At 51.6% G+C, this 12,260-nt stretch overlaps 1 protein-coding gene across 3 annotated transcripts in view; it reads right to left on the bottom strand.

The window, feature by feature from the left end:
• Positions 1–12,260, bottom strand: part of SHANK3 (SH3 and multiple ankyrin repeat domains 3) — a 382,463-nt gene that overhangs the window by 122,010 nt on the left and 248,193 nt on the right. For all 3 annotated transcript variants that reach the window (XM_075742957.1, XM_075742888.1, XM_075742921.1), the window contains exon 15: positions 3,930–4,005. In XM_075742957.1, coding sequence (XP_075599072.1) covers positions 3,930–4,005 — 76 coding nt within the window. The remainder of the gene's footprint in view (positions 1–3,929; positions 4,006–12,260) is intronic.

Below are 12,260 nucleotides of genomic sequence, written 5' to 3'. Positions count from 1 at the left end.
GGATACTGGCCCGGAGGACCCGTAGCATGCGCCAGAGTGGCCGTCCTCATGTTTTTGTGATGCATGACTGCACACCATACTATGGCAATGCAGCTAAAATCCTCCAACCTTTTGCAATTCAACCCATCAAAATGTGTCAAAACACCCAGTGCTCGCCGCCGGTGTCAGCATCGCTCCTGATCCCAGGCATGCTTCAGCAGAGCAGTCCAGTTTAGCAGTAATTTGCATGCACCAACTACCCGGGAATGCCAAGACCAACTGGACTATGATCTGCAAGAAGCCAGATATGATCGGGTCCAGAGGAGGCTTACATCCTCCTGACACACAGCCCTGGGGGACTTCAGGGTGAAAGATGTGGGCTTCCTCTTGGCTAAACGCACATGACCTCCTCCTCCTCTTCTGCCGGTCGATTCTGGGGAAGCGGGGCCACTATGAGCAAAACTGCCTCCAGCAGAACAACTCTGCTCCCAGCTGCCCTGTCATGAGGGTCCCTGGAGACCGAGTTATAAGACAGATGGGACGGCTGCTTGTTTACCTGTGGGAGATGACTCCTGTCTGCCATCCCTCCCAGCACCCTCCTCCTCAACACAGACTCTTCATGCAGACAAATACCTGTGGCAAATACACATATGGCAGTGGAAGGGATTTCCCCTGGATTAGAGGGAAAACAGGAACAAGTCAGAGCCAAGATGGGCTCCTCTGCAGCAACACAGGGCCCACAGATCAAAGGGCGAGCACCTTTTTCTAAGTACAGTTTTTCTTTTGCCTTACATGGAAAATAAACTGGCCTGAAGGAAAGGGTCTGAACAAGGGGCCTGAGTTGGCAAGGGATTCTGGGAGCATGCATCACATCATGTGCAATTCTGGAAATAACTGTCCAAACTGCAGGTTTATTCCTGTGGAGGTGTAGCTCAACAAGAAGACTTAAAAGTTGCATCAGTCTACATTTGCCAGTCGGGAAACTCAACAGCACTGGTGAGCTTGGAAGAGGACTCCTCTGATCATCTAGTCCAACCTCCCCACTCAAGCAGCCTGCCCAGGACCATGGCCAGTCAGGTTTTGGATATCTCCACAGCTGGAAGCTCCCCAGATTCTGGACTTTACATTTCCCTTGGTTGAACTTCATGAGGTTCCTTCTCCACCCATTTCTCCAGCCTGCCCAGGACCCTCTGGATGGCAGCACACCCAGTTGGTGTATCAGCCATTCCTCCCAATATTGTACGGGCTGCAAACTTGCTGAGGGTGTGCTCTGCCCCAGGCCATTAATGAAGATGTTCAACAGTACTGGACCCAGTATTGACCCCGGGGTACTGCACTAATGACTCGCCTCCAACTAGACTTTGTGCCACTGACCACAACCCTCTGGGCCGGGTCTTACCAGTAAAGACTGACGCAAAGAAGGCAGAGGTGATTCTTCCCCACTACTCCGCTGAGACTCCCCTGCAGTACTGCGTCCAGCTCAGGGGTCCCCAGCACATGAAGGACATGGAGCTGTTGGAGAGAGTCCAGAGGAGGCCACGGAGATGCTGCGAGGGCTGGAGCACCTCTGCTGTGGAGACAGGCTGAGAGAGTTGGGCTGGTTCAGCCTGGAGAAGAGAAGGTTCCAGGGAGACCTTAGAGCCCCTTCCAGTCCCTGCAGGGGCTCCAGGAAAGCTGGAGAGGGGCTGGTGACAAGGGCAGGGAGTGACAGGCCAAGGGGAATGGCCTGAAGCTGCAGGAGGGCAGATGGAGATGAGATGTGAGGCAGAAATCCTTCCCTGTGAGGGTGCTGAGGCCCTGGCACAGGGTGCCCAGAGAAGCTGTGGCTGCCCCTGGCTCCCTGGCAGTGTTCAAGGCCAGGTTGGATGGGGCTTTGGGCAACCTGGGCTAGTGGAGGGTGTCCCTGTCCATGGCAGGGGTGGGACTGGATGGGCTGGGAGGTCCCTTCCAACCCAACCCAACCCAGTTGGGGATTCTATAACTACCTCTGGTTCACTTTTCCCGTGTCACTCATTTAGGGACTTCTACCAACCCCCTTCTCCTTCAGCATTATTGCTTGAAAAGCATTTTCCAGACTATTCAGTCTCACCTCTTATGGAAGATGTTTCACAGTTTTGAGCACCTGTTAGTTTTCCCTGCCAACTTTTCAAGTATGACTGTGGTCTGAAAGACCAAAACTGCATGTAGGTTTCAAGATGTGGGTATATCACAGATTTATACAAAGATATTCATAATTACATTTTCCATTTTATTCTTTTGTCCTTTCCTAACAATTCCAACAATTCAATTTGCTTTTGCAGGTTTGGACTGGAATCAAAGCAAGCCCCCAATCCTGTTCCTGAGCCAAAGTCAATCCAACACCTTCACTGAATATGAAATACTACTACTGTTTTTTTCCCACATTCATTACTTTTTGTTCTTCTGTGTTGATGTTCAGCTGTTGTTTCATCATCCAGTACCCAGTGTCACCAGTGACCCTCCTTGACGACTGCTTTACTTCTATTTTCTGACCTACTCTTTCATCTGTTTTTTTTTTAATGCCTCAGTGCTAAAGATGATGTTTTCACTACGATTCCACAGTGATATCAGATCTTTATTCCTAAACAATTATGAAGAGCTGAAAGATCTTTAATGGGCAAGAGTACCTCAATGTTTCTTCTGGTGTGTGCTACCTTGCATGTGCCAAAATAAGTTTATTCTACTATCACACTGTTTATCAACTTGGCTTGATGCAATCCCATCCACCTACTCTTCTTTTGCTTAAGGAATGTAATTTTGACTCATCTGCAAATTTTGACATATTTCCTGCCCTTTAAGACCAAGAACAACCAGTGACCCCAGCAGAGACCTTCTAGGGGTTCCCTGTAGCATTTGGCCATGGTGGAAATGGATCGTTTCTCCCATTTGTTTTTCTTCTTTACTGTTTTCTGAGTCATAGCAGTGTTTTCTCTTTTGCCTCATGATCAGTTAAGAAAATAAACAGCTCTGAAGAAGTATGTCACAGGATTTTTGAAAATCAAAACAAGTTACACACATTACTTCTTTGAGTAAAAAGTCCTCAGACCCATGGAGTCAGACTTGGGATAAGAAGCTCGGTAAACCAGAACACATTCACTGCTTTTCTGGTAAGCTCCAAGATTTCAGGTTAACTTGGTTTTTGCATAATGAATTCTCACAATTTGCTCCTGTCAAGTCATAAGCAGTAACGCCCATCCAATTACTTTAATGACCTATAGTTTTTAAGAGCACTAAAGCTTGACCACAAGCAAAGATCATATTCCATGGAGTAACCCTACCTTTATCCCTCAAACCCAGAAACCCAGTGCCCAAGCGTATTCCCAAACCCAACCAGCAGACCCATTCCTACAGGCCAGCCTCCTACGGACATATCCACCAGCCACACATGGTCATACCAAGCACAAACCAGCAACGTCACCCCTGCTTTCACGACTAGTTCCCTGTAGAGTTTGACCATCCTCCCAAGGGCCAGGCTCCATGCCGAGGCGAGTACGCTCAATCGCCATGAACCAGAACAGCGCTGGTGAACACCCCTGTATCAGGCAGCACTTCCAGTACTGCCGACAGGCTGGAGTGGCAGCTGCCTTCAGGCCAGCCCCTGCACAACAGCATCCTCTTTTTCCCTGCAGAGTAAAGCTGTAACGCTGCATCTGCATCCAATGTATGTTCTTCACTTCCTGGACCACACCAAAAATTCTCCAGAATGTTTGTTCCTCAACTGAGACATGAGCCAGACTGCTCTGCAGCTTCAACGTTTTATTCACCTAAGCCTTATCTAGGACTTACTGTTTAGACTATAACTGGACAGACCAAAACAACCATAAAAGTTTTCTTGCCATGAAATTAAAAAAATAAATAATTAAAACAACATATATGTCAGGAAAAGGAGATGCTTTTCCATGGAATCCCAAAGCAAAGACACTGATGCTTACCTGTGAGAGGTAAAGTTGTCGTAAGAGCCCACAGTATAATGTCGGAAGAGGCGCTTTGTTCTGTCTTCTCTGGTTTCTACAAGAAAAAAAAGACACATCACAAAGCTGAGAGTTAAAGAACCCTTCTCCCTTGTGCCTGCTTCCCCTACATGTATAGAGTGAACCCCGCGTTCATGCATGCATTTACCAATAATCTGTGTGCAGACAAGTGTCAGTGTGATCAGCCCCATGTGTGCTTGTGTACAGTCCCGTATGCACACAAACGGCTCTGTGAACGTAAGACCTCTTCACCAAAACTTCCAAATCCCATCAAGATGTGGCTCAATTTCACCAAGACTCCAAAGTAGTGCCGAAGAGGAGAATCAGTGCTGGCAAGGCAAACGCACGCTCCATGTCCCACGGCAGCGGCCAGATTCCTTCCCTTGCTGTGTTTGGCCACACCACTCTTGCACGCCTCAGCGCAGAGGGATGCAGTTCCCGCAGAGGACATGCTGACAGTCCTGGCTAGCCTTCCTTCTCACCTGGTGGTCACCCAGCTCGCCAGGTGCACACAAGTTATGATGAAGGAAAGGTGGGATCCCAGAGAGACTTCTGTTACCACCCGTCTATTAACCCTGGCACCATCCCCAAGAGCGCTCTGGCCAAAGCCGGGGCAGCAGGCTTTTCAGGCCATACTTGTTGGACCAAGTCTCCCCTTCAGGGTGTAACAGCTCAGGAGTCTACTTGCCAGTCTCAGAAGTGTGAAAGAGGCAGAGAACCTGCCAGCCTGATCTGTGAAGCCGACAACAAGAGAGACGCCAGGGCCTCCAGGTTGCTGGATGCTGAAGGAAGGCAGCCTGACTCATGGCGAAGTGGACAGAGATGCTACTGCAGACACCCAAAAATACGGTCTGCAGCTAACGGCTTAAGAGAAGACATGACAGGGACATGGAAAAGAATCTGAGCTACCATTCTCCTAACACAGAAGGAATTTGCATCACACTACCAAAGACGAATTTATTGCACGACCCGGGACCAGTATGTAAGACTCACCCTGCAGAAAGCAACTGGGTCCTCGCACTAACCCGACTGAGTACACCACATCGAACCAACCCATCCATGGCCACAGCAGGGTGACGGGACTCCAAACATCAGGTAACTCCACTCCTCTATGGTGCCACCACTTTCTTGTGAAGCCCTTGGTGCTGCTCCCTGCACTACTGGCTACACCACCAGGTAGGCTGTTGGTCTGATTTAATTCAGCAGGTCTTTAAGCACACTAACTAGGGCAGTCAGCGGGAGTGAATAAAGGGGATGAATAAGAGAGGAAATGAAGAGTAAAGTATAGAAGAGACTGACCTTTTTCCTCAGTAGGGACATGAACTGTTTGCACCCAAAGCAGTAACAACACAAAATAAACATTTGGTTTTACCTGTGTTGGAATTCAGAATGGCAACAGCCCATGGGAAGGGGCTGCAAAAGCAGAGGGGCAGTTTTTACTGTTATTACAGTGCTGTCGATTCAACAAACTTTGTTTTAAGCCGAGGACAGGATGCACTTTGGATCCTTTCATCCCGGTGTCACCATCACATGAAACCATCGCTGCTGGCAGAGGGGAATGCTGCCTCAGCAGCCACAACGCCACTGTCCCACCCTGGGGACAGAGGACAGCCCTCGAGGTGGCAGCAGCAGCCCTGCCACCCCACCGACACGCTGTCCTGCCGCTCGGGTTCCCTCACAGGCACCGGCTGCCCTCCATTCCCAGAGACTTGGCTGCAGCCTCTGCATCCCACAGGGGCCTCTGATGGGGTCCAAGGTACCCGCAGCGGCACAGACGTCCTGCTCTCGGGGAACCTCACCCTCAGCACGCACCTCCATTTCACACGCAAAGCAATGCTGACTATCGGCACGGCTGAAAGAACAAATGACTTCATCAAAGTTTAGAAATAAAATCACCAAAGACACTACTTGTTCATACTACTGAAAACACAGCTTTACTTTTTTTTCACCTCTAATTCTTGTTTTTCTGCTCCTCTTGCATGTTTGTTTTGGGTTTTTTTTTCTAGCTTTTTTCTTTTTTTTCTCAGAAGAGCTGAAGAACAGCCCTAGCATCCCAGCGCTTCGTCCCCCCAGAAAAATGCCCCACACCACGTTGTCACGGCTCTCCTTCCTGCCTCGTCAGACGGCTCCGTACGGCAGCGGTCTCCAAAGTGGGTGTGCAAGACAATCACTGGGGCATGGGAAGAAAACATTTTTTTGTACCATTAAAACAATTATTTTAAAACAGATTTAAAATGTTGTTTGTTCTATCTTCATCTCACTATTTTCAGTTTCTATTTTTGCATGCGCTTTACAGTGCACGTAGTATATTAGCAGAGTAGTACAGGTGCATAACTCTTAAGTAAATATACGTGTACAGGGCACGCGTGCTCAAAAATTGTTTTTTACTGAGGGGCACGTGATCAAAACGGTGAGACCCCAAGGCACTGGACATGCAGCATCCCAGAGATCAAGGTGGGTGCTCTGGCAATCCCCCCAAAAGAAGCGAGTGCACAGCAACCCCCCAGCAAGCCCAGGCAGACAGCGAGGACGAGGCGAGGTGCAGCCCGGCCCGTGCCGTGGCTCAGGAGCGCTTGGGGACGTCACGGTGCAGGGAGCAGCCCCTGGTGATCCGACGTCCCATTCCAGCCTTGCCGCTGTGCATTGCCTGGGGTGTTTACCTAATCCGGAGGGAGGTTTCTTGGAGCCTGATGATACAACAAGGGGGGCTGATGGCTCCCCGTGAATCTTCCGATTAGGCAGTCGTCCACCGAGCCCCATCCCTGCAGTCCTGGGAAAAACTGTCTCAAAGAACCAAGGAATTAATCTTACTGGGAAAAAGACACGCTATGCCAAGAAACAGAGATGTTAAGGACTGATCAGCACAGCAACACGCCACAAAGAGTTAAAGGAGGTAACCCTTTCGCCTGGACCATCTGAGGCAGCTTCTCACCTTCCTCACCGTCCTCCGTGGAGGCACAGGGTTCTCTGCTCCGAGTCGGGGGAACACCGGACTCTGCCCCTGGCAGCACAAGCACAGCACGCTGCGGCCATGAAGAAAAGGAGGCACCACGCGTTCTCAAGGGGACTGATGTGCTGTCGGGGAAGCACCCGCACCGCACACCGGCTCCTTCCCCGCTGCTGTGGCAGCACCCAGACAGCGGCAGCAGGGAGCAACCTCCTGCTCCAGTTCTGCCTGCACGCCACGCACACGTCTGGGATCCCGCAATGCTTCCTGACGGGGAATAAGGCAAGACAGCAGAGGCCTAAGAAATACCTGAAACATCAGGACAAGTCTTGTTTGCTGTGCCTGTGAACAAGCTGGCACCCACAACTCTTTACAACTTGACGTGGATGTACGAAAAACGGGAGGAGGAGGTGGGAGAGGGAAGGAAGGAGGGCTCCCGTGGAGGCGCTGGCGTGGCACAGACCCAAGCAGGTCACAACAGTGACGGTGAGCACGTCCACCATGTTCGCCTCATGGCACGCAAAGAGACTTCGGTGAGGGACATCCGCAGTCCCCTTGGGCCCCTGCGAGGGAGGGAGCGCGCTGCTGCTGCGGCACAGCACACCCCATTCAGACAGACACCCCCTCCCATCGCTCCTGCCTTCAGGATGTCCGGTCCCCCCGGCCCCACGCGTCTGTGCTTCAGTCCCTTCTCCTCCCTCTTCTCCATCCTACTCTGCCTCCTCCTCTTCATCCCCTGCCTCCCTCCACGCATGCACGGACACATGTACCTCATCTGCAAACACCTCTATTGATCTCCTTCCCGATAAAAGGACGGTGATTTGATGACGGGAGCTGGATTTATGGGCTGTCCGCAGCCCAAAGGCTCGTTCTCTTCCTGATCCTAAATATAGCTGCTGCCGAGCGTGTGTTTAATGGAACCGTCACGGAGGCACCGGGGACTGAGGCTGATGGATGGAGAGGAGCGAATCACTTGGAGATAGGTGTGGAGAGGGAGGCTCTATATTTAGAGAAGAGGGAGCAAGAGGACACCAGGGCAGCCCGGAGGGACAGGCTGTGCTGGGGGTGGCAGGGGCTCATCCAGGCGCATGCAGCAGCACAGGCAGCCCAAAAGGACAGGCTGAGCAGGGAAACAGGGAATGCAGAACGCTGGAGGAAACCAGGAGGAGCGTGTGGACGGGTGCAGGCTGTACTAAAGCTGCTCTACACACTGCCTGTAAAGCACTTCTGTAAAGTTTTTTAAAACGCAATTCTTCCCAGGTAAGTCTGCCTAACACATTAGATAAAAATACAGGGATATTAACATCCCGTGGCTGGCCAAAAGCAGTCCGGACGTGCCAGAGAAAAGGTTCTGGGAGAGAAGCAGCTCTCATGCAAACTGACCGGACAGAGAGACCTGCTGGGCCAGGGCAGACTGACGAGATGCTTGGGTGCCATGCCCATGCATCCTCCAGTGCCTGGAACATCCCCATCCTCTCCTCTCCTCTCCGGCACCAACGCTAGGTTGCAAATAGAAAAAATAACTCTTTTGGAATGTGAAAATAAACATTTTTGTTTCTCCAGAACATTGGAATTATATTTCTAAATACTATTTAGAATTTAATTTAATTCAGTTTAATCTTATTAAATGCAAGATTTATGCACCTCTAATTATTGGCAGCAATTTCTCTTTCATCATCTATTTTTGACCAACTGCATGCTGCATCACCACGAGCACCTGAACGGCAGGCATTCCCACAGGTGAGCAGGCACAAGTAGCCCACGCCAGCAAACCCAGGGCTGGACCCCGCAGCCAACACGCGCCTTTCCTGCTGCATGCCCTTCGGGCCGGCGCAACGCCTGCACCGCGGCACTGGGTGAAGAACGACAAGTGATTTTTTGGAAACTGATCTCTTTAATCATTTGATGCAGCAGCAGGGACATTATGGGTATCACCCAAGAGCTACTTCAAACCACCTGAGAGGTCAACATCACAGCAAACCACAGAGCCATCAGGCAGATAAGGAATTGAGGGAGAGAAATACCAGTTAGACTCTATGCTAGTCAAGAAAGAGGGTTTAAAATAGATTCTATCTTCTAAGTTGAAATGCCAACTAAAAGCAGTAACATGCAAGTCAGAGGAGATGTGGTCTCAGGAATGGAGAAGGCTGGGGTCCGTGTTTGTGCCTTCTCGAGCACATGGACACTTCTTGTGCCAACACACCCACGCGGGAGGCTCGCAGACACCCTGTCTCGGTTTCAGCGATCCCGTACGGGAGCACTGATTCATTGCTTTTTGAACTGTCTCATCACCCTGGACCAGACACCGTATTCAGCTGATGCTCTCAGTGAAGACAAGTGGTGGGTGGTCTTGTCCTCTGCAGCGGCTGGACCACGAGCCTGGCTGATGCTGTTCTCAGTGCCAAGGGAGAGCTGCGCTGCTCCGCGGGTACAGCCAGCACCAGGACCGCAGGCAGAACCCTCCAAAGCTGGGAAGGGGTTCGGTGGGACAGCCGTGCTGCCACAGCACATCCGAGAAGCAGCGTCTCAGCCCTGGAGCAAGCAAGGTGCTGTGGCACCCCCCCTCCCCTGCTGCCCCCCCCCAGCCCTGGTGCGGGCAGACGGAGCGCTGCTGCCCATTGTGGATTTCACCCACGCGTCCCAAACCATGCTCCCGAGCACCTGACTCGGAGTAGGCTGATGAGCAGATGCCACCACAATTAAAGCCTCTTCCAGGCTCTCTGCCAGGCAGCCAATCTGGCTGGGGCGGCCTCAGTGCGCCGGTGATGAAGAGAAAGGGAATTATTTCAGAAGAAGAAATGCTGAATTACGCTGAGGGGGAGGAAGGACACTCAGAGAGGAGCCTGATGCTCCTCCACACAGGGAAGGAGCCAGAGCAGGACAGGGGCTGGAGCACATCACCTCTATCGCCAGCAGCAGTGATCGCTGGCCGGGGCAGCAGTGGGTCCCGTTCAGGCCGGGGCTCTGCCTGCCGCAGCCAGGAGCCTTATTTCAAGTGCAAGAAAGCACAGAAACCCTTGAAGTATGACGCTTCTCCTCCTCCCAGGGCTGCCAGGAGAATGAACTAACTCATGTCCCTGCGGCACCGGGATCTGCTGACTGGAAACAGAGAAAAGCCCCAGGATGTATTTGTGTAGTGATTTGTGGTATTACTGCATTTTATGCAGAATGGTTAACTAATTTATGCTTTCACCATGACTGATCTTTATCCTATGAAGTTCAAATACAACTTTTCTCTGAGAGCGAATACTTTTAGAAGCCTTGCTGTATCAATTCTTAGTTTCATACAACAAATTCGCATACAAAATGTGATACATTTGATGAAATTTTGGCCTGCGTTTCACGAATGCACAGAGGAGATCATTGTATTAGTCCCTCTTGCCCTTAATTTATGAGTTATACTTGCAATACAGTTATGCTTGTTAGCATTTTTAGCTTATCTGTAACTGAAAAAAGTGCAAATAAAATGAAAGTATACTCCCAGATAACTCTGAGTCAGAGAGCAGCATCTGTGCCTTACCTCTCCCGGGGACCCACGGGCTGGGCTGTCAGCCTGAGGGGAGTGGGGAGATCAGGTAAAGCCACAATGCTGAACCAGCAAACCAGCACAGCAGGGCCCGAGGAGGTTCAGTTCAGCGGAAGGTCTCCACAGCTATTCCATGTGGATTTATCCACATTTCTGCCACAACGGTACCTCCCGCAGTGCCATCCAGGCAGTTGTAGCCGTTTCTGACTGAGCCCGAAGCCCTCGGGGGGGTCTTTGTCCGACCTCGCCTCCCTGCAGCGCGGGGCCGAGGTGCTCGGGGCAGGCTGTCCTGGTCCGCAGCCCCCGCAGAGGCCACACGCGTCAGGGGAAGCGGCAGTGGCAGCTCCCCACACAAACTGCTCGCGCTGGAGACGTTGCCACCATGAACTCAGCAGCAGGATGCGGCCCTTGGGACATGCCCACAACTCGACAGCACCAGGGGAGGGGACAACAACACAATCCCAGTACAGATGTTTTTCTTCTGCTTTGTTGTTTTGTTTGGGTTTTGCTTTTTTTTTTTTTTTTTTTAAATAGATATAAAACAAGTCTGTGAGGATCAGGAACTCCCCAAGCTGCGTTACCTCCAGGGAAGATCACTTGTGCCAATGGCTTCCACAGCCACATCCTAGGGTAAAGCCTGCCGGTCCCACACCGGCGCCTCCGTGCTAGGACAGCCGGTCCTGCACCAATGCCATCTCCAGCGGCCTCAGAGCCGTGACCCACTGGGGTGGTTTGGGTTCCTGAGCCTGGACCACACGCAGCAAGCGGAGCACTGGGAAGTGCCAGGACCCTATACGAGTGTGAAGATCCACACCAATGCCTTCGGTACTGACAGCCTGGATTCCTTTGCCATGTCTCCAACCGCTGTGGGGCACATGCCACCTCCCTCCAGACCGCTCTGCCCTCCAGGGACAGAAGGCACCCATGGCACACGAAGCCCTGGGAGCCACCTCCTCGTTACGGGGACCACGGCTCTGTTGATGCCAGAGAGGACCCAATTCCTCAGCACAGCCTGGGACAGGCGCTTTCACTCTGAACACTTGCACAGGTTACTGTCCCACCATTACAGGGACTATGCTGTTGTGAGCAACGGAAACTGGGCAAAGCTGCTCAGAGGCAGCAGCGGGTGGCACGGCACGCACTCGGTATGCTCCTTCTCCACAGAGGACAATGCAGGTGAAATATGAACCAGTTTTCAGTGGAAAGCTTCCCATTGAGGGCTACTCGCCCGCTGACGCAGTCAAACCAGGGCAACTAGACCAGGAATACAGCTGCAGCGTCTCCACGGGTCTATGCAGAGGTGCCACCGAGCAGCATTTTGTTTACTCATTCACGTGCTTTTCCCACCTTCCCAGATCTCTAGGGTTCAGCAAACAGCATGGCAGTACCTGACACTGCTTCACCCTTTTACCATCTCAGCCTTCAACGCTCTGCACAACAGGGTGGCACGGCCCAAGCGTCGCACAAGCCCCGAAGTTCTACGTGTGACAGCACTGCGACAGAGAGGGGCTTCCTCCTCCTGTGGCTGAACAAGCAGCTAGAACAAAAGCATCCTCACCGAGACCAGTGAACCCTGCACCGGGAGAAGCAGAAGACGGAGGTGTTCATCCATGATAGCCCTGCTGGCCATTGGGCTTTGCCTAGTGCCCAGGAGACGACAGCTTCAGGAGGACGTAACAGCCCAGACACACGAGGAGGTTATTGAGAAGACAGAGCAAAGCTCTTCACTGAGGTGTATGGTAGGAGCGATCCTGCTGAGGATGCAACATCTCCCTTTTACACCACTGAATCTACACCAAAACACGTGATGCCAAATGCA

Source organism: Balearica regulorum, chromosome 1, assembly GCF_011004875.1.
Source record: "Balearica regulorum gibbericeps isolate bBalReg1 chromosome 1, bBalReg1.pri, whole genome shotgun sequence".
NCBI classification, from domain to species: Eukaryota; Metazoa; Chordata; class Aves; order Gruiformes; family Gruidae; genus Balearica; species Balearica regulorum.
This window is presented reverse-complemented; position numbering and strand designations above follow the sequence as displayed.